We start from the raw sequence: 23,358 nt of genomic DNA, 5'->3' as shown, positions 1-23,358 counted from the left end.
CCATAGAAAAAGGGATAGAAATTATATCCACCATCATAGCTCTGCAATGATAAAATCATAAAAGTTCTCACATTAAGACATTGGATCTATAAGCAATTCATAGAAGGTACCATGACCCCAGGAAAAATAGGATCAAATACACACATCGGATAAAACTGATTCGAGAACAGAAACTGGGGCTGGAGAAGTGAATCCAAGGCTAAGAGTGCTTGCTACTGTTTCAGAGGACGGAGTTCGATTCCCAGCATCCAGGTCGGGAGGCTCAAAAAGTTCCCATGACTCTGCCTCTGAGGGAACAGAAGGTTTCTGGCCTTCGAGGAAAACTGCCGTTGTGCACAAATCCTTACATGAATACACACAAATAAACACATGAAAGCAAGAATATAATCTGAAATGAAAAAACAGAGGAAAAAAAGAATAGAAACAGAAATAGAATAGAATAAACAACATAAATAAACAAATGGTGAAAATAAAATAGTTTCAATCTTCCAGATGCAGAAGTTGGAAGAAACCAGACTTAGATATTATGGTTCTTCCAGCTGTGGAAGTGTCTGGAGCACTGGGAGTTTGATATGAGACCCAGCTCCCAAACCCCAAAAAGATGAGCCATGGAACGGAGTGTTACAGTTTAAGCCACGCCTTCTCAGAGCAGTTACAGCTCTTACATACACAGGAGAAATAAAGACATGGAGAGGACAGTCCAGCGCCCGGGCAGTTTGGCCAGGTCTGCTGTTCCGTACGAAAACACACCCCACCCCATGCTCCATGTTGGGAATGAGGCACGCTATGCAGATGCATGCTCCCCACTGAGCCACACTGCCAGCCCACAGCCCACTCTTTTAAACGGGTCCATATAGAACCAGAGCAGGGAAAACAGGCCGGGCTAGCTGCATTTGCAGACCTTTCACACGGCCCTAAACACACCTTACTTTTTTACCAAGCTAATATGGGCAAACTGGAGCACCATAATTTTAACATTGCCCCAAGAGCCAGTGAGTTTGAACACCTTCACACACGTTTAACAGGGGCCGACGTGTGACTCTCCTACAGGTTTTATGCTATACGTGTATCTTTCCACCTCTCCTGATTCATGAGACTGGGTCTACTGAAGCCCAAGCTGGTCTCCATCTCACCACGTAGCTAAGGATGAGCACAGGCAGGCATCACCCTGCCCAGTTTACGCAACGCCAGGGGATCAAACCTCGGCTTTGTAAATGGCGGGTGAGGCTCTATTAGCTGAATTACACTCCTAACCCTTTCTTACTCTTGATGTTTAAAAAATTGATTTATTTTTGTGTATTGTTGCCTGTATGTATGTGTGTGCACCATGTGCACGCACGGTGCCCTCGGAGATCAGAGGGGTTGTTTGATCCCCTAGGACTGGGGATTCCCAGTAAGTTGCCATAATGGTGCTGAGAATTAAACCTAGATCTTGTAGGCAGCCCATGGTCTTGATTGCTGTGCGATGTCTCCAGCCCTCTTCATACTCTTCAATATACTATACTATACTGTATGTAATCTATTACTGTTAAGTCACAAAATTTCCAAATCAGTTGTACATTCATTTCCCTCCTTGGCATTACTGATAATCACCATGGCCATCTTATATATCCTCAAGTGTGGCCGCGAGAGGTCTTAAGACCAAGATATAAAACCGATGGTCAAAGGGAATGTGCAGCTTTAGTAGGAAATGAAAGATCAAGACTGTTTTCTCCAAAAATAGGATGAATTTACAGAGAGCACCTGGAGAACTGTAGGTGGGGCAAAGGGATGGTATCTTCTAAAAAGTTAAGGCTTGCTAGGAATGCAACTGTGTATTTTTCCACACACATTAGAGATTCTTTCCCCACCATTATCTGTTTGGGGCTTCTGTTCCCGCTCTGCATGCCAGGCTCTACCTGAGCATAGTTTCGGATGGTTTCATGATCTTCGTTGGCTGAGAACACACAGTGGTTGGTCATCTTGGTCTTGTCACCATCGTCTATGCGTGTTCCTCCAGGGGCTGGAAGACAGATTAGCACAGTTAGGACGGCGCTGAGGGACAATGCCAAAATAGGAAGGAAATGTCAAGGAAACGAGAGAATAGGCATAAAAACAGTCACGGTACGCTTCATAGGGCGCACGTGTGCAAATAAAGACAAGTTGCCAAGCATTTGTTTCCAAGACAATCCAAATAAGTTGTTAATATATTGACCACACCTGTTCCATGTCCTGGCTTTCACTAAATACTATCATTAAAAACCTAGTTCTTCCCAAAGTAGGTACTTAGCCATGAAAGCCAGCCTCTACCGAGTGAACTGTGTCTCTATCCTCAAGGCATTTTGAATGCTTCTTCCTACACTAGGCCATGGCTTTTTTTCAGGACTGGTAAATGCCTTGCTGGACCTTATCCAACTAAGCGGGATGGAATAGGTTCAGCTCTGTTTTTACTTAAGCTTTATTTTTTCTTAAATTACTTATATAGATATGTTTGTGTGCCATTGCACACTTGGGTGGTGCTGACTTGGCTGGAGGCTAGAAGAGGATGTATCAGACCCTCTAAGTTAGACACACAGGTACAGGAACCAATCTCGGGTCCTCCGCAATAGCAGCATGCGCTCTTATTTACCGAGCCATCTCTTAGCAGAGGGTCCAGCTTTCATGGATGGAGGGTCTGGTGGTGTGGGCTATCAGTACTAAAAGTGGGCTCAACCATAGCAACCAACTCTTATGGACCCTTTTGGCATCTACTGGGATACAGGAATGTTTCTATAAAACCATTTCCTTTTTCACCACCACAATGTGGCATTTGTGGCTAACAGTCTGTACTGATGCCTTGAACTTGTAGTCCTTCAGCAGCTGCACTGGCTGGAACAGTGTTTTAATTCTCTCATTTGTTTGTTAGTAGATGGGATGGACTGGAACAGAAGAGTCCCTTTTTATCAGAGTTCAGTTTCCCATGTTCCTGTAACTTCCAACAATGGCTACTATAAGCACTGACGAGGGCAGAAACAGTGTATTAAACATTTCTGTTTTCCAGTTCAGTTTCACTTTAGTTAGGATGGGTCTGAGTGGCCCATTTTGGAGATAACTCTCCTATATTTAACAAGTATTTTTTTTTTTTTGTTCTGTGCACCATGGGTATAGCAACGAGACCAATGTTGCTATCTACTTATCAGTCACTTGTGAAATTTAAATATGCATAGTTTATACGGCAATGAGGACACCAAAGTAGTTATCTACTTTAATTTGTGTAATTTAGCATTAAGTTAATTTGTGATTTCCGACACTGGGTGGAAAGGGCTGCAGGTAGCCACTTTTGGTACTGGATGTAGGAAATGAGAATTTCTTCCCATACCAAGCTGTCCATGGGGCTTTAAACTTCAATAACATTTTGTAAGTAAATTAGTTTTCAATAACTCAGCTCCTGCAGGGGTCTATTTTCCTTAAAACAACTTATACCCCCAATTTCATTAGCCCCTTTTAATGAACACAGCCAACGGACTTAAAATTATATTAAGATGATAATCTTCTCAAACCTCTGGATTAATTGTTCCTTCATGGTAAAAACAGAGGAACTGGAAAGTCTGACTTTGAACCTGCAGACTTTTCCCTGGGGAGGTAACGGTTTTAAAAATGCATTTGCCCACACAACAGATAACGGTTGTCATATGCTGACAATAGGCTTGCATTTCAAATGTTTTCACATCATATTAGAAGAAAGTGTTAATTGCCACTTCTTGGTTTTGGAACACTCCTACTTTTCCAGATGGTAGTAGCAGCAGAAAAAAAAATGTATCCTTTGTGGCTACAATGTATCTTTTGTGGCCACAATGTATCCCTTGCAGCTCCTTTTTCTTAAGATGGAGGTAAAGGAAAAGACAAATATTCTTTGATGAAAGACCAAGAACAATAGGAAAACCTTGTGATATGAAGGAAATTCCTGCAGGACTGGTCATTGACAAAATATTCAGTTAAAGGAAGGACTTTGCTTAGTTCATCTTAAATCTGGACTCACAGGCATCTGGATTGTGTAAAATGGGCTAAGCTGTGTCAAACATATAACAGCCTGTGGTACACACGGGCACAGCGTGGAGGATGAAGTCTGGGCTGCAGGGCTAAATCGGCTATGATGGCAGATAAGCCCTGTAGGAAATCAAGGCAGAGTGTGCAGACACTTCAACACATTCACGGGGTGGGGGAGAAGGCTGGAAGAGCGGTAGGAAGGGCTTGCTAGCAATTCTATAGGAGGGGAAGGAAATAAAAACAGCTCAGCACAGACAGCAGGATTAGACTGCTGGCTTGGAGGTCACTGGGACCCTAAAACACAACATGTAGCTGCTATACGAGAATCTGAATTGTCTACGGAAATGAGCTGCCCACATGAGCAGTGACAATAACAAGGTTCCATGGGGCTGACCAATGTGTGACACACTTGCTAACCACCCTCACAGAGTTGCCAGTGCAGTGATAAAATATAACCAGTGAATACTGAAAGTAATGTCAGAAAACGCACCATTTCATTACAAATGTAAAAATATCAACTGTTAATTTAATTGACGAAGATCTATAAAAAGACAAGCGTAGGAGATTCGTGATATAAGGCAACATGTTAAGAAAAACATTTCCTTTACCTGCTAGGACCCTAATAGCTCCGTCGTTTAATAGCATGGTTGGTGCTTTGCTAATAACTACACAGAGCAGGATACAGGGATGCGTTCACAAACACACTGGAACTCAATATTTTTAATTATCACTGGGGTGTAACTCTTGAAATCACCCCAAATGTAACACTCATGGAGGTGAAAGGCAGACTATATTGCTCAGCAAACACAAATTAACACGCATAGTACCAGACACATATGATATTATTCAGTTATCAAAAATGTGTAAGAGGAGAGACTTCTAGACGGGACTAGCCAAAATATTATCAATGGTTATTTCTGGGTGTTGTTATTTAACATGCTGTATTGAGATTTCTTGAGTTCTATAGCGATGAGTGAGTTGTATAAATGGTATCACAAAATTAATTAAGAATGCAGCGAAGCTCAGCAATGTAGATCAAGGCCTGGTGGTTTGTGGGGGCCACATTCCATAGCAGAGCATGTGAACGGGGGTTCAGAGAGGCTCGACCTCCAAACGGAGAATGTATTTGCCTCGTCTCAAGGTAGATTGGCTTGGCCGGCAAATCTCGATTGGAAGTACAGAGGACATCGGGAACAGCACTTCTATTATGCAGCCAGCACACTTTGGCTCCACTTCCATGTGTTAGAAACAATCAAAATATTTCCACAGATTTGCACATCTCTCTCTTAAAATAAAACAAAAAAGTAAACAAATTCACTTTTGTTTTGTTTTATAGGTTAGATGTTCTGCCTGCACGGATATAAGTGAGACATGTGTGGAGCACCTGTGAAGGCCGGAGATGGCCTTGGTTATAGTTTAGAAATGGCGGGAGAGAGCAGATAGACACACCATGTGACAGGGCTCACGTGGGTGCTGGGAGGAGTTATTAGGAGAGAACTGGAAGGGAGGTGGGCGGAGTTTGTCTCGTATAAGGGGGCACAGTGCATGCGCACAGAAACCAGGTAGGGACTGGCATAGCAGATGACACTGTCAGGACCCTGAGCAAGCCAGTCTAACTGCCTGAGTACTGACTAACGCATGCACGCAAGTATGACGTATCCTGCCAGGTCCCCAAGGGCAGGCCAATGCAAGTGCCTGAATGCTAACACATTGGATCAGACGGAACTGCACGTACAGATGGTTGTGAGCCACCTTGTGGGCGCTGGGACTCAAACCTGGGTCCTTTAGAAGAGCAGCCAATGGTCTTTAACAGCGGAGTCATCTCTAGTCCACAAATATCTCTTGGATAACTGAAAACAAACTGGCAACTTCTAATGGCGCAGAGCTACCATGGAGATCAGCGATAAGAACTATGTAAAGAAGCTGGAGACAGCTCAACTGTTCTAAGGACCAGAATTCAGATTCCCAAAACCCACACAAAATGCTCAGGGGATAAACACGGGATTCCCTAGAGCAACCTAGCGAGCTGGAGTAGCCACGCTGGCAAGCTTTGGGTTTGATTGAGAGACCCTGTCTCATTGGATAAGGTGGAAGAACTAACTATTAAGAACTATTAAGGATGAGTCCTGACATCAACGTGAGGACACGGAGGAGAAAAGAAAAGCTGCCATTTGACATCTGGGTTCTTCAAGTATGTGGGAAGGATCTAGAAGACATATACAAACACACAAAGCCACAGCCTCCCATAGACACCCGTGGCTTAGGGACACATGAAGCAATTGGCTCTTGGCTGAAGTGGCTATGTCCTAGTGTGAACAGAAACTCATATGTTCTATAAACTAGTAATTCATTCGGAATTATAGTCTAGGTAAAAGATGCAAATTTTTTTTCAATTAATGTAAACTTCCAAGGATTCTATCCTAAGAGGAACTATGGTAACGGACTTGAGATACATACATACTATAAGAACATGTTAAAACCATAGGGCTTACCAAGCATGCTGCCGGCCACCAGGATATCAAAGAGTGTGTCCGCATAGCGACGATAATCTAATCGGGAGCCAGTAGAATCCAAAAATTTGGCTACAGCTTCGAGGTCATCACCCGCCTCATTAAGCCCCTGGACAAGTGTATCCCTGAAGACTGTGGGTTCGAATTTCTCTTTTTCATCTGAAAAAAAACCAAAAAACAATTCGTTTCGCCTGTGTGTAAATAAAGTGTTGAAAGAAACTGGCCATATGGATTCCCATGTTCTAAAACCCCTCGTTCAGGCATCTGTCCTGACAAACTGATTGACTCTGGACATTAAGGCCTCCAAAGATTTTAAGTATCTAATACACAATAACATTAATGATGTTTATTTGTCATTTGTAGGCTGGCTGACGTATATTATCTGCTGAGCCTAACCATGGGGGAGACTATAACTACTAAAACATGAACTATTATTTTGTCTGAGACTCAACAGTGCCTGTAGAAGACGAAGATGAACAACACTGAAAAGGAGGAAATAAGAAGGGGTCTCTTGGTGCTAGGCTGGATGTGTGGTGTACAGTTCCAGGGCAGGCACTGTTTTCTGTCCTCATTCTTGACATTCAGTGCTGGGGATCACACACATTGTTTTTTGTATGTGCATGGATGTTATATCTATTCATATTTTACAAGAAACCCAAACACACTATTTTAGAATATTTACTCAAGAAATAAGACGAGATACTATTTTAAGAGTCTTGCAATCTTTTTAGCAGATTCTTCTAGCTATTGAAATCTATTGCAATATCCCACATCCTCTAGACTCCATAAAACTATACTGTAAACTCATAGGAATATGAAAAAGAGGTAAGCAATGACTAGGCACATTTTGACTGGGCTGCAGAGATTTAAGGAAAGCCAGCTATGACACAGCTGCTGTCTCCAGGGCACACTCATGAGGCAGACGGAGACGATGCAAAGGAACACACTGAAAGGCACCATGAGCTGGTGTGGTGCACCGTATCCACGGACACGGAGGTACAGCACGGTGTGGCTGTGTGGCTGGGAGGGAAGTAAGCGGTTGAAGGGGTCCTGCTCTAGACTTTAGATAGGTGTCGTGTGGAAGGTTGGTGTTGAAGAGAAGGGGGGGTAGAGAGGAATAGTATACATACTTCTAAAGTAACAGTGAACTCTTGGAATGAAAAATGACAGAAACGTGAACTCAATGGGAGAACTGAAAGAGAAAGCTGAAAACGTCTGTTGTGAGCAATCTAGAAAAATCTCAGTCAAAAGATAAGGCACAGTGCAGACCAGTCAAATACCGAAATAGTACAGTAAAAAAAGAGAGCAAACCTCTAAGTCAATGGAAATTATTTTTTAAAATTTTAGGAAGTTTTTACAGAATTGAAGAACATGAGTGTTTAGCTGACAAACGGTGTGAGCACACACTCAAACTGGACCCACACAAGGTGTGTTCACTGCCATGAAATCCCAGAGCACCAGAAGAAAGGGTTAGGGTCTCAGTTTCTAGGGCAGAGCAAACCAAAACCAAGCCACACATAAAGTATCAAGGAGCAGAAATAAATCCTGAACAATTCTGGTTCAGAAATCAGTGTCTTCAAAAAACTGGCTGAAAATGATTTCCAACCCAGAGTTCAGCCAAACTATGATTCTTTACAGACAAGAGCAAAGCAAGGATGTATCAAGACATTCAAAGCCTCAGAAGTGGGGAGTGACCATCGGCTATGTCGTGAGCTCTTACAAAGCAAACAAAAACACACACGTGAAGGAAAACACTGGTGCCGACAGTGGACAGTCCGGCTTCAGGGTGTCAACCCAAAGTGGCCGAATAAAGCAACGTGACCAGGACAGCTCTTCAGCACGACACAGTGGGAGGGTAAATGGCACTTACGTGCCATACTCCAACCTCCAAAACCTCAGAGATCACCGTGGAGGAGGGGCTGGGAGGAACTCAAGAGGAAGAGCCAGGGGTGGGTGCGGCAGAATGGATGTGCGTATGACCGCATGGCGGCTGTGACATCACACAGAATGTCACACCAGCCTGACGAGAGGGAGCATGGAGGGAGAGTTAAACACAAAACTTCCCCACCCAGCAGAGGCACTAGTGTGAATTTTTAGCCGCTGGGAGAGAAAGGGTCAGTGCCGACCCAATAAGTCTTCCATGATCTGGTGGAGGCCATACATCCAAGAACATTTAGGAAGCACAAGTGGGTTTTGGTGCAGTTAAAAAAAATAGACATGGAAGCTGTGTGAGAAGAGAAGGGAGGCGCATCTAGAAATGTGTGGGGGAGGGGACAAGGTGAAGCTGATCTAAGTAGATTGTACGGAATTCTCGAAGAACTAATAAAAAAGTGAAGGGCATTTATAATAGAAGATTTATCATTGCTATCAATTTTTTGTATAATGATGGAAAAGTTATGGGTGCATAGTTTTAAGTCATAGAAAAATGAAGCCTAAATTAAAAAAAAAAAAAAAAAAGACTAAAGTCATTTAGCCAAAGGATCCCAATGACACTGTGTGAAAGAGTGACCATGAGGATCATGTCCAGTCACAGGAGATAGGAGGACAGGAGGGACGCAGGCGAAGGACTGGATCCTCTGCTTCTGTAGGAGGACGTGAACAATTAATATTGCGGGGGGGGGGGGGGGAGAGAGAGAGAGCCATAGGAAAATGTGATCTGGCTTCATGAATGGGAAAAATCAAAAGCATTACTTAAGAGTCAAGAGGCCCTGTTGCTGTAACTACATCTCATAGACTGTTTGCTTAAACTACACGCTTGCATAATTTTGATATCAGTAAAACTGTCCAGCTTGTACTGAACGGCTACGTGCAGCTGTCTGCCATGAGAACGGTAATAAGCCATTAACATCACTTATACCAGAACCACAGTACCCGTCAGCTATGTGGGGGAGGGGCGAGGTGCCATGAACTTATGTATGGATTAATAGCAACAGTGTTCACTACACAACAAGAGATAAAAGACCCTTTGATGCTGCAACCAAAACATTACATCTATCTTTCTCATGAATATTTTCTCAAAAAACAAACAAACTATAATATAAATGATGTCAAAACAATAGTTTGTAAAAAAACAAAAACAAAAAAACCCAAAAAAACAGCTAAGTTTATTTTATTAATTATCTCCATTTTGTCCCCAAAGAGGCAGGGCTTGGGGAGGATGTAAGGGCCACCCTTAAGCAACCCGGTTCCACGGCTGCCCTACAGAACAGGGCTACCCAGAGTTCCATCATACCAGTAAGGAGAGCAGGGCATCCTTCAAACTCTTCTCAGTTCTAATAATCTGATTAGAGTGTTACACACACACACACATGCACTCACACACAACACAACCTACCCCTTTTCCGGGTTTTGAACCGCTGGCCTGTTAGTACTGGCTTCTGATGCTTATTCATAAAATTACTGAAAAAGAAAACAAAGTTTGTGTGTTTTGAATTAGCCGTCCAAATAAACCTATGTAGATAATAAACACATGTTCAACCTCAACCATGCAAAGATATGGATTTTAAATTACTGGATTAGCAAAATGTGAACGTTTACCTAGAACCACTTTTGGCAAACGTTGGGAAACAACCACGCGCAACAACTTTAACTTCACGCCCTCTTTTGGGGAGTGTATGGTATCGGTATCTGTATATGTATCTGTAAATACGTACCTGTATGCACACTGCCACAACTGCTTTATTACTGTTCTCCTTTAACCACGCCCAGACCAAGGCGGACATACATGTATGTGAAAGATACAGTTGCAGCATACAACATGTGTCTAGCTAAGTAAATTACAATTGAACCACCACATGGAGACTTGCACCGACTTCCCAAAGGATGAATTAGATCTACCTGTGCCACTTCTCGGGTTCTGGCTCCGTCTCTATGACATACTTATAGTCATTTCTCCTTTCTTACCATCACCTACTGGGCTGCAACCTCATTGTCCTCCCTCTGCTTTTGCTCCAAAAGACAAGATGAAGTCCAGTTTCTGAGGCCACATACCTGTCCCTGTATCTCCCTTATCCCCCCCCCCCGTATTTTACTCATCACCCCTCCTGTATCTCCCTCATCCCTTCCCCCTGTATATCCCTCATCACCCCCCCTGTATCTCCCTCATCCCTTCCCCCTGTATCTCCCTCATCCCTTCCCCCTGTATCTCCCTCATCACCCCCCCGTATCTCCCTCATCCCTTCCCCCTGTATCTCCCTCATCATTCCCCCTGTATCTCCCTTATCCGCGCCCCCCCCCGTATTTTCCTCATCCCTTCCCCCTGTATCTCCCTCATCATTCCCCTGTATCTCCCTCATCATCCCCCCTGTATCTCCCTCATCATCCCCCCTGTATCTCCCTCATCATTCCCCTGTATCTCCCTCACCCCCCCAGCATCTCCCTCATCCCCCCCAGAACAACAAACGACCCAACATATCATCATTCGACAACCAACAATCACCAAGAGTTGGAGTCTCATTAGGAAATCTGGGGGCAAAAATAAAATGTAAAATGTAGCCCTGTATCAAAATGTTCTTATTTTGTAAGTATTTGGGAAAATTCAAGTGTGAGCTTTTGCTAAAAGTTTTATTTTTGATCCAGAACACCAATTCAAAGGGTCCACCCATTAATGATGTCTTTGCACCCTAGAACCCCCCCACACACACGGAAGAAGTGTCACAAAACACGTCATCTGAAAAGCTTTAGCTTTTAGATCAGCTTCAGTTCTAAATGCCCAAGTTTTTTTTGTTTTTTTTTTTTTTGGTTTTTTTTTTTTGAGACAGGGTTTCTCTGTGGTTTTGGAGCCTGTCCTGGAACTAGCTCTTGTAGACCAGGCTGGTCTCGAACTCACAGAGATCCGCCTGCCTCTGCCTCCCAAGTGCTGGGATTAAAGGCGTGCGCCACCACCGCCCGGCTAAATGCCCAAGTTTTTCTTCCTGCCTGGTTATAGGATCTTACCGTAAAAATCATCCATTCTTCGTGGAGAAAAACTGAGAAACACACGCACACGCAAAGACTTATACACATCAGCACAATCTGAAACAGTCAAAATCTGTCCGCCACAGCCAGGACGAAGACGACACTGGTCACTGAGAGGTCACTATTTGCAGCGAGGCACACTTCCCTCTAATTTTAGTTCTCTGTGCTACCCTGTAATCTGCTCCAGTGAGGCTCAGTCTTCACAAGGTCCTCACTGAGCCCCTTTGAAAGCCCTGGCCTCAGAAAAAACAGGGCACTTGGAATTAAGCTCTGGGTCAGACCAACCACAGATGATCTACAAGAAAAGAACTTAATTTCCCCCCTCCCTTTAAATGAGTGACCTTTTGCCTCAGTACTTGGAGGTTGGTGCATATGATCTGGTTTGGTTCTTGTGTGGTCTGGTTTAGTTCATCTCTAAATTTTGATGATCTGCCTTCCATGGCATGACATCACTGCACTAAGTATATAACAGTGATGCTATCTGCTCACACAGCTTCAACTTAGGAAAATAAATACTTTAAAGCAGAGGCCACAACATTTCTTTTTCTTCTGTAAAAGGAGAGAAAAATATGCCCAACTTTTTGGTCCTATCTCTACTCCAGCTGCTACTGTCTGAAGAAGCCTCATGCAAACGAATCCTGAGAGATAATGGTCAAGAGATAATGGTCAAGTCCTCTGAGTTAGCAGCATTGAAGTTGTCCTGAGTACTTTGTAGTTCAAAATTAATCTTTGGGTGGTGTTTGTCATCTTAATGGTATTATCACAATCCAGGTGGAATTGTTATTGTTTATTATCCATCATCTCTTTGGAGACTTTAAAGGTCAATGCTAGGAATGGTCATGGTTCACTACAAAAAACTTAGACATTTTAAATGTCACATACAGCAGATCTTGGAGAGGTTAAAGGACTCCTGTAACAGGAAGGCCACTTAGCCCCAAAATAACAACATAGAAACCTTATTAATTAAAACACTGCTTGGCCCATTAGCTCTAACTTCTTATTGGCTAACTTTTACATCTTAGTTTAACCCATTTCTATTAATCTGAATATCGCCACATGGCAGTGGCTTACCAGCAGAGATTCGGCATGTCTTACTCTGGCAGCGGCTCCATGGCTGTTCTGACTCTGCTTTCCTTCTTTCAGCACTCAGCCTAGCTTTTCCTGCCTACCTAAGTTCTGCCCTATGAACAGGCCAAGGCAGTTTCTTTATTCATTATCCAATGATAGCAACACATAGCCAGAAGGACCTCCCACACCAGACTCTGGAAAGAAGAGAGGAAGAGATGTCATGGAGATGCAGAATGAGTCAGATATAGAGAATGGGTGAGAGCTAAAAGCTAGGTGGTAGAACATAGATAAATAAAAATATGGGTTAAGATAATAGCTGCTGGGACAAGTCTAAGTTAAGACTGAGCTTTCATAGCTAGTAAGTCTCCATGTCATTATTTGGGAGCTGGCTGGTAGGAAAAAGACAGAAAAAGACTCGTAACACATATGCCCTTCTCTCCTGTTCCTATGCACACATACCTCTCACAAAGATGATAAAAAATTTTAAAGTAGAACATATGAAAACAAATGGTTGTGGCTATACATCAGTAAAGCTTTATTAATGAAGTAGGTAGTTAGCCAGATTAGGCCCTATGTCTGACTGTGAACAATGTATTCAGTATGGTTGTCTACAACAAAGAAGGAATTACTTTGCTCATACCACTAACGTGGCAGGCAGAAAATACATTTCACCCCTGAACCTTTTAGTATGATTGAAGACCTTAATGTTTAATTTTATTTCATTCTCATCAATTAAAATTTAAATAATCAATTTGACTAATGGTTACCATATTAGGCAATGTGATTTTCAAACAATCTTATGGCTTCAAATACTTAATAAAAACATACCTAAAATGTATGTTTTCTTAATTTATGTATATATGTCTATGTACCTGAAAGTATGTGCCCAGTGACCAAAAGGAGGTATTGATCCCCTGAAGCTAGATTTTACAGGTAGTTGTAAGCAACCAACATGAGTGAAGGGAACCAAATTTAAGTCCTCTGTGAAAACACATACTCCTGAGCTATCTCTCCATCACCAGAATTTCTAGTTAATATTATCCCGAATAAAGTATCTTGGAGAATCATTTGGCCCCATTTTCAAAACATTATGTAAGTGGGCAGGAAAAGAAACTTTGCAATGAAACACCATAAAGAAACTGCTCTGTGCAGTCAATATTCTTACAACTGTGTGTGTGTGGGGGGAGGGGGGGATTTCAGTCTTCAACCTCAAATGCAAAGAATGTGTTTTGTGAGGACATTCCACCAACCCCAGGAAACTGTTCTCAAAGAGCACTTTGGGTTTCCTTGCAAGATTCAAGGATTATCTCTCATCTTCTAATTGAGTAAGATAATTTACCATTAAAAGAATTAAAAATTACCCATAATTATAAGGGATTCTCTTTTTTCAAACAGCTAAGTATAAGAAACATCCAATCTTTAACATAACATGTTCAATATAGAAAAACTTCTAGGTTGATGTTATTTTAGCAAAGTTTTCTTGAAATTAAATTGATTTTAAAAGCTTAATTTATTGACATTAAAGAGATCTGGGGTTTCCTAAGTTTTATGAAGCTTTTACATATATGTATGAGGTGAGTGTTACAGTCACAGCTGCCGTTTTCCCCTCTCCAGATCACAGTATATAGGACCCTCCCCTAGGTTGTTTCTTTCTACGGTCCTTTGGAAAAAGTCCACAAGATACATCAGAACCACAATGCTAATGGGACCGTGATAAAACTAGGGTCTCTTGAAAACTTATTCAGTGCATGCATCACGGCTAGGAAATCCACATGCAGCCTCAGCTCCTGGTGTAGTGGTTAAAACCCAAAAGCTGACCATAGCCCTGTGGTTTCATAAAACTACCTGAGACACCATGCTCTAGGGCTTGTGGGGCCTGAACAGAAGCCGTGGGTGGAAGATTTTCAGGTATTCTGCATCAGCAAGATGCTTCAAGTATATGTTAGCTATGCCATCCCCTTAACCCTGCCCCCCCCCCAAAAAAAGTCTAGGAAATGGGACATTCCAATCCACCATGAAGGTAGATAACCAGCAGCCACGCCTCCAAACTGGGAGAGAGGATAAAATGTTTCTTTTGATGCTTAAGGACTTGGCTGAAAAAAGAACCCAACCTGGAATACTCCTCAAGGAAGGGCGGCAGAATCAAAAGCCTCCCAGCGGGGGTGGGGGAGGAGGGTGGTGGAACGGACACGACTGTGCTGGCCACAGCACCAAGGGTTTGGTACTCAAAAAGGCTGCTACTGCAATTGTGCAGCCCTGTGTAGGCACTGTAATCATGTAGCCCTATGTAGGCATTGTAATCGTGTAGCCATGTGTAGCTATGATTGATTAGGAGGATAGCTGTGACATTTGCGAATACTGAAGACCCCAGGGTTAAAGCTAGAGTAAACAGTCGTTAGCACACAAGGGCAAAATCTTCCCCAGAGGAATGACTGGGTGGGGAAAACCGATGTCTGATTTTTGAACATGAGTGGAAAGTTAGGACCTAAGAGCAAAGCCACCAGATACACAGTATCTACTTCTTAGATCTAGCCCCAGAAATGCTCCAGAACCAGTCAGTAAGAGATGAATAACCTCTCCATTCTCCTTCAATATATGCATGTATATATACGTATGTATTCCTAAATACAACCTGTTGGTTCCGTATAATGTCACTTGTATGTATGTTTTTAGGACTAACCATTTGGTACCGGACAACCAATTGGTGTACACTTCCCTGGTGGTGTGACCCTTTCCCAAGCCCAGCCTCACTCAGTTGCCCAAAATTCTTTGTGTAGGGTTGAGGACTTGTGGGCTTTTCTCCATCCAGTTCGGCGTGCTTACTGGTGCCACCCTTTGCTCATGTTTGGTCAGCCATGTTGGTGAGATTTTTAAGAGCACAGCTTCTGTTTATTAGCACCTCACCATGTGGTACAGCATCAGAACTTGGATAGGTATCACATGGGGAGGTTGTCAGGAGTCCCAAGAAAACTCCCGAGCTCTGTAGCGTTGGCAGCAGTTTCTGGAGCCCAAACAATACACTTAGTGGAGACAGCAGACTGGCTTCCCCCTCTGCTGCCCCAGATGGGGGGTTTGAACTTCCAGACTGTAGAAAAAGTTTGATTACTGCTCCTTCGCCTCTGCTACTGTTTCAGCGGAGGCCAGGAGGCCCAGAGGTTGTGCTACTGTTTCAGCAGAGGCCAGGAGGCCCAGAGGCTAGTATCCTCTAACAAATGTCTTTGTGGACACAGTCAGCAGCCGCTCTGACCTGTCAAATTTGCTACTTTAGGAGCAGATATTTAGTGCTCGGTGAACCTGTTGGCAATAGGGGAAACGTCACAGCTAGAATCTTCCAGTTAATCTGTATTTATGATAGGGTGGGGAAGGGTAGATATTTAGTGCCCAGTGAACCTGTGGGCATACATCACAGAGAACAGGGGAAATGTCACAGCTAATCTGTATACAGATTACGTGCAGAGAACAGCTACAACTTGCTGCAATCAGTTCTATCCTTTTGTAATATGGATCCTAAGGGTCTCAGTCCAGAAGTCAGGCTTGGTGCCAGGCACCCTTACCCCCTAAGCTGTTCTGCTGGCTGGGACTAAGTCTTTAGCAAAGCATGCTTCACACGTGGGCAGTTCCATCAGTATGGAAACTGGGTTCTACGCAGTGTTGATATGGGGCTCTCCTGGCCTCCTTTACACCTGTGAAACTCGGTTCTCAGGAAGTCTGACTGGGAGACAACAGCTTAAGCAGATTTCTAGGGCTGCCTGGCATGCTGTGCCCATGGTCCTTTATGGAGCTGGGCTGGCCTTCTTCTACCTTTCCAGAACACTGGTATCTAGGAAGAAGGTATGTAATTAGCAACAGGGAGGCTACCACCTGTGTGAGCTGGCAGGCGACTGGGGCCATTAATGTGTAGAGCCATCTGGTACCCGAAACCCAGGGGCTGGGTGGTTCAACTCTTTACCTCTAGAGCCTATTCTGTTCCAGTTGAAGGGGCAGAAAGATTGGAGAGGGAAACACCCAGCTCAACCCCTCGGGACGAGAGGACTCCTTTCTGCTGCCCAATCAGACAGCCATCTCGGTATCACCTGACAGCTACTGTGCTCCCTCCCCTGCTTATAGACAAGACAAGTTTTTGTCACCAAGAGAGGCTTTTTGGGGGGCAACTGGCCATGCTGCCCACTGGCTGAAGGCTCCCAGAAAGCTAGCGTGTCTCCTCCTTCTTAGTTTTCTTTCCCTGGGCTCCAAGGTTATCTTCCCCTGTCCAGTCTCTATTGTAAACATAGAAGGTCACCTCCAGTTATTGAGGGCTTGGGGGGGAGGCAAGAACAAACCTGTGCTTTCTTGCAAGGCGCCACAGGGAGGCTGGTTTTGCTGGAGACATTCTCAAAAGGGAAGGAAGGCTGTGGGAACAGGTTGTTTCCCATATGTGAGAGATAGAGAAAGCTAGTTAGGGGCAATCTGAGATCTGGGTACACGCCCAGGAGTGGAATAGTTGGGCCATCTGATAGTTGCGGCAATGCGTTATGATGAAAATATCTGACATTCTGAGAGACTAGAAATTTTGTTGGAACTCACAGCCAGAGTTAATAATATACACCAGGGTCATTTAAGACTCAAGACTGCTAGCCTACTCAGTCTTTCTGTTTAACCTGCCTTTAAGAAATAATGTAACAAGCAGCCTTACTGGCCTTGGATTTCCCTGTAATCAGCTTTTACAAGCTAAGCTAATACATAGCTGTAATCTTCCAGTGTATTCTCTGGTGCCCACGGTCTAGATGTGTGTGTGTGTGTGTGTATGTTTTTTTCCCTTTTTAAATTGATTTTTATTGAGCTCTGCGTTTCTCTCTGCTTCCTCCCCACCTTTTTTTTGTTTTTTCAAGACAAAGTTTCTCTGTAGCCTTAGAGCCAGTCTTTGAACTAGCTCAAGTAACCAGGCTGGCCTTGAACTCATAGAGACCTGCCTGTCTCTGCTTCCCAAGGACTGGGATTAAAGGAGTGCACCACCACACCTTGAGTTCACAGAGGTCTTCCTGCTTCTGCCTCCCCCAAGTTTTGGGATTAAAGGCGTCTCCTACCACTGCCAGGTGTGTGTTTGTGCGTATTAATGCTAATCATTTGCTAGAAACAGCAAACAGGCCGAGAAGGAATAAATCAGGGGGCTGGAGAGATGGTTCAGAGGTTAAGAGCATTGGCTGCTCTTGCAGAGATCCTGAGTTCAATCCCCAGCAACCACATGGTGCCTTATAATCATCTATGAGATCTGGTGCCCTCTTCTGGTGGGCAGGCGTATACTAAATAAATAAATAATTAATTTAAAAAAAGGAATAGCCACCATAATGTTAGATGGGGCACACACATATTGTCTGATAAACAATGTTTCATAACACGGGTTTTTATCTGGGCCACTTGGGGTTGGTTCTTTGGAGTGATTCGGAAAATTCTGGAAAGTGTCCGTCATTTCTTCCCCATGTGATGCTTTCTGTGCTGTTCAATTAAAAAGAAGAGTAGGAAATTGTGAATATAGTAAATTGTGAATATAGAGGTCCTGGGAGAGTGTAAAAGGGAAGAGGGGAGGAAGAAAGGGGAGTGGAGAACAATGTATAGCTCAATAAAAACAATATAAGGGGGGGGGAGGCTAGAGAGATGGCTCAGAGTTTAAGAGTACTGGCTGTTCTTTCTGAGGTCCTGAGTTCAATTCCCAGCAACCACATGGTGGCTTACAACCATCTGTAATGATATCTGGTGCCCTCTTCTGGCCTTCAGGCTTACATGCAGGCAGAACACTATACATAATAAGTAAATAACTCTTTAAAAAGAGGGGGGGAATTAAAATGGTAGCAACCACTTTGGAAAGAATTCTTAGCCTAGTTTGGGTATCATGAGTGAGAATGATTAAAGGACATCAATAATTAATATAAAAAAAAAATCAGAGCTGGTACTCCCGAAGTTTACGTGAAAACAACATGCAGCTCAGAAGAGAAAAGGAAGGGGCTGTGGAAGAGACGGCTGTCGAGACAGGGTCTCCTGTTGAACTTACCACACAGCCAGAGCTGGAGATTGACCTCCTAAGGACTGTGATTACAGGGTGAGCTGGCTCAGGGGATGGGACTCAAGGCTACTAAGCTACACCCTCGGCCCCAAGGAACCTTGCCTTTAGCTAAATGCCAAGTAATAAACAGGACACAAGGAATGAGAAAATCCACCAATTTGTAATTATTACATAAAAACCAAGGCATAAAAACCTATACCAAAAATGTGAGAAACCCTCTCTCAAAAGAACAACAACAACAAAAACAAAACAGAAAGAAAGAAAGAAAGAAAGAAAGAAAGAAAGAAAGAAAGAAAGAAAGAAGAGATAATAAGGTTTGTCCTAGCTTTTAGCACCATGGTAGTCTGGCGAGAGTGAAGACCAACACTAACCCAAAGCAAAGACGGAATAAAATCTAAAGCTCGCCCCACAACCTTTCTTATTCTGATTCACGTAATTTTAATGCTGTGACATCATTTATGTATCCTTTCACAAGAACGCTTTTACATATGAGAATCTCATGCGTATCAGACAAAGACACGAGTGACGTCGCGTCCTCGTTTTCAGTGCTCGCTCCTTTAGCAGAGCCTCTCATCCTTGTTAGACAGCTGAGCAGACGCGGCGCCTGAGAACAGAAGGGCATGTGTGTGTCTGTCTGTGTCGCACACACGCGAGTGTCTGGGACCCAGAGCAGGCTGCAGGTATCTCTATTGCTCTCTGCATTACTGTCTTGAGGTAGCGTGTCTCTGTGGATCAGAAGTTTGCTGGTTAAGCCAGACTGGTCAGTCAGAGAGCTCTCAGGATCTGCCTGTCTCCGCTCTGCAATTCTGGGTTACAGGCACGGGCACCATGTTCAGCTTTGTTTGTTTCCACTTTTTTGAGACAGGGTTTCTTGGTATGGTTCTGGCCATTCTGGAACTCACTTTATAGACCAGGTTGTCCTTGAACCCACAGAGATCCACCTGCCTCTGTCTCCCAAGTGCTGGGATTAAAGGCGTGCGCTACAAGCCCTGGCAGCTATTTTTAATATATGTGCTTCAGATTCAAATTCAGTCCCCAAACTTGCTGAGCAAATGCTCACACTCACCAACCGAACTTCCAGTATTGAGAAATCTATCTATCTATCTATCTATCTATCTATCTATCTATCTATCTATCTATCTATCTATCTATCATCTATCCATCTATTAAGTTTGGGTGCCCTCATCCCCTTTCTCTCTATATATAACTTCCTGGCTTCACTCAAACTCACCATGTGGAACAGGCTGGCCTGGAACTCACTGAGATTCAACTGTCTCCACCACCTCCGGAACGCCAGGATTAAAGGCGGGTGCCAGCACACTCAGGTGAAAGATGACTCTAATTCAATATCTCCTCTCCACTTAGATACAGGATGAGCTTACAGGTTGCACAACAAAGGGTGCCCGCGTTGAAGAAAACCAGGAGGTGAGGATCAGCAAAGAAGGGAATGTCCAGTCCCAGAGACCAACTCAGAGGCTAAAAACCACAAAACTGACGGGCATGTTTGTGCTTACAGCCCCAACCAAAGTCTGAAGCTGAGCAGCACATCAAGAGGGCCAAGTGAATGCCACTAGCTATGGGGCTTTAGTCAAAGGAGGAAAGGGGAATTGGTGAGGGAACTACTGTAACCAGGAGGAGGACATTGTAACACCAAGGTCAAATACGGCAAGGTCAAATACGGACCTGAACGTCACGTCAACCGAACTATTTTTTTCAGCCTTGAAACTCCTACCAAATCTTCAGGGACGGGGACCTGCCCAAGCCTGCCTAGCAGAGGAGGCTTTAGTTAAAGGCTAAACACACACCCATGCCCGTCTTTAGACAAGGAAAGCACGTGCGGTAGACACAAAACTGCCATAGCTAGCCTAGAACCGAGGGACGCTCGGAACCAATGACATTGACAGGGTTATGTATTCACCAGCAGTTTTATCTATGATCATAGGGAACACAAATTTAAAAGAAAGGAAGTACCTAAAATTTCTTTTTTACTTCTTTTAAGTGTGTGTGAATGTTCTGCCTACAAGTGTGTATGGGCAGCACAAGCAGGCCTGGTGCCCAGGGAGATCAGAAGAGGAGGCTGAACCCTGTGCAAATGGAGTCACACGTGCGTGTTGGAAACCGAGATGGGGCCCTGCACAGGGGCAAGTGCTCTTAATTGCTGAGCCATCTCTCCAGTCTCCAAAGAAGTGTCAACAAGACAGAAATCAGCACAGCGGTACAAACTCAAACACTCTTCTTCTGAGCAGTGTGAGGGGCAGGACCCAGAGCCTTGTACACAGGTCAGAGCTCTATCTCCTACAGAGATCTTCCCTTCCCCATCTCCTACGTCAGAGTGGTGCAGCCACAGGCCAATCATTCATGTGTTTATCTAGTATGCCAGGTCTGCGGGGCAGAGGGGCCAGAGCAGACAAGTTTCCCAGTGTTCACTTGCCAGCAGGTGCAGCTCTGTCCCTATTTATGACATAAAGCTGGCACTGGCCGAGCGGAGGCCCTCCTGACAGCTAATGTATCAAAACACCCCTTATCGTTCACTTGAGCTGCCGCTGTGCCGATTAGTGTTTGAATAGCGGGGTGGATTTTTGTTCTCTCTCTAACTTTTTAACTCATGATTAACACCACAAGGAGAGGATACTTTGGCTCTAAACCCAGGCTCTCAACTGCCCCTTAGATAAAGCTCCAAGGCCTCAACCCACACAAAGGAGGCCACGTATTTCACATTAGCATTGGTGATTCAGTACAGACTCTGGCTCCTCTAGAGTTGGCAAAGACGGGACAAGTCCACTCTCTATCCAGGACACTGGCCCAAGAGCCACCTCGTGACGAAAGGTACAAGTTTTGTCTCACAGACTTTATACTTTTAGAATTAGATAGAGTAGTACACAAATATTAATTTGAGTCTAATATCAGCTCTTGGGTACATTAAATTAGCAGGTTACCACCAAAATGACAATTCTCTATAGACTTTTAGTAAGGAAAATAAGCATGTATCTTTAGGGAAAGTACCTAACCACACTGCCTCTTTATTGGGAAATTTATGGGCCCATGATTTCTGTGATGTTATGGGATCCAATTTTTCAACTATTTCCTGCAGAGGCTCAAACTGAATGAAAATAATCTTCATACTCCCAAGCATATCATGTGACATCCTTTTCCTTAAGCCAGCAGTTTCCTTGGCACCATTAAACTTGAGGCTCTCTTTCCTGTTCATAAAAGTCCTATTCTATTACCTTGTCTTCTTAGGAAAATATAGGCCATGCTCGCCGCCTCCCGCTTAGAAATCACCAGAGTTCTAGGAAACTTCACAGGTTAAAGCACTAATTGTTTTTGTAAGCATAGGACGACAGCAGACTACGCCATGAGTGTCAGCCCTGCAGGAATGCTGACAGAGCTGGACACTTGCAGTTCTCCACTCAGGGCCGTTCTTTAGGCTTCCTAAATGACAGTGCCATCTAACACCTGCCTCTTTAAAATGCCCTCCTCTAGGACGGGTGTGACAGTTCACACCTATAAACCCAGCAGAGGCAGGTGGATGTCTGTGAGTTCCAGGATAGAAAGGATACATAGAGATACTCCGTCTCAGAAACCAACCAAACAAACAAAAAAGTTCTCCTCTAAGATAAAAATCATTTGGAAAGAAGGGAAAAGTGTAATTTTCTATTTACACAAATGGATTATTCTATTCCCATTAAATGTAACATTACAGACTTAAAAGAATTAAAGGTAGCCAAGTGGTTATTCTCTCCTTGATATTAAAGTGGGGCATTACTAGCTCCATCATTATATGGTTCCTTGTCACTGACATAAACAAACAAAAATCAAAGAAAATAGCTAACACTGAAAATCAGGAAAATCCACAACAGCACTGTATCTGTCATTCAGTGGTCCACCTTAAGTTTGATTTTCCACCTTAAGGGTCATTCAGTGGTCCACCTTAAGTTTGATTTTCTACCTTAAGGGTCATTCAGTGGTCCACCTTAAGTTTGATATTCATAGTAGATAGCTTACAAACAGGACCATCTGAGCATTTCTGGCACTCTTCACTCAACACATGCCAAATTTAGAACAGGCCAAATCATTCCACTTGGCACCTAACCTCCCCAAAGACACTTGCTGAAGAGATCTGTCCCCAATAAACAGACTCCGGAGAGAGCTAAGATTGAGAGGTACAGCTGTCCCCAGCTTCCTCGTATAGCTAGAGTCCGTGTTAATTAAATGCTTTCTAAAATCCCTTCAAGCAAAGCTAGGAAAGTGATGTTAAAATAATACTCAATAGCTCCAATTAATAAAAGAGAAACCTTTTCTTGTGACAATACAGGGGGGGTCCAATTCAGTATACTTGCTAAGAGCCCCCAACTGCCAGGAAAATTGTCAACACTGAGGCACACACGATATAAAGTTCCAGGAGTCAAAAAGTAGGTGCTCACGTAGGAACTCAGTGAAGCATGCGTGAGAGCCTGGGCAGACACCCGTCCTCCACGCCAGTCCTACCAAAGCCTACAGGCATGAGGGTTCTGGCACTCCTTTTTTGGGAATGACTTCTGAGTTGCCTTCCAAGACTGAAGAAGAACACCTATATCTCCACTTGGTTAGCCTCTTGATTTTTTCCTCAGATAAACTATGTGTCTTCCTTTAGACTTGTCTACAAATGATTTAAAAGGGACAGCAGCCAACTGCCAGTAAGATATTCATTCCTGTGAGCCAAGGAAGGAGTCAGCTCTTCTTCCTTACACTTGTGCTGAAGTTACTAAGGAATGTGATGGTTTAGTCCCCTGCAGAACTAGG

General features: G+C 43.7%; 1 protein-coding gene across 1 annotated transcript in view; it reads right to left on the bottom strand.

The window, feature by feature from the left end:
- Bzw2 (basic leucine zipper and W2 domains 2) overlaps window positions 1–23,358 on the bottom strand; it is a 48,439-nt gene that overhangs the window by 20,440 nt on the left and 4,641 nt on the right. Inside the window, exons 2-4 of the mRNA XM_057783156.1 lie at window positions 9,850–9,914; window positions 6,498–6,674; window positions 1,899–2,002 (exon numbers count right to left, since the gene is read on the bottom strand). Coding sequence (XP_057639139.1) covers window positions 1,899–2,002; window positions 6,498–6,674; window positions 9,850–9,907 — 339 coding nt within the window. The 5' untranslated portion in view covers window positions 9,908–9,914. The remainder of the gene's footprint in view (window positions 1–1,898; window positions 2,003–6,497; window positions 6,675–9,849; window positions 9,915–23,358) is intronic.

Source organism: Chionomys nivalis, chromosome 10 (assembly GCF_950005125.1).
Source record: "Chionomys nivalis chromosome 10, mChiNiv1.1, whole genome shotgun sequence".
NCBI classification, from domain to species: Eukaryota; Metazoa; Chordata; class Mammalia; order Rodentia; family Cricetidae; genus Chionomys; species Chionomys nivalis.
Note: the sequence above shows the minus strand (reverse complement) of the source record. Positions and strands in the feature narration are given on the sequence as shown.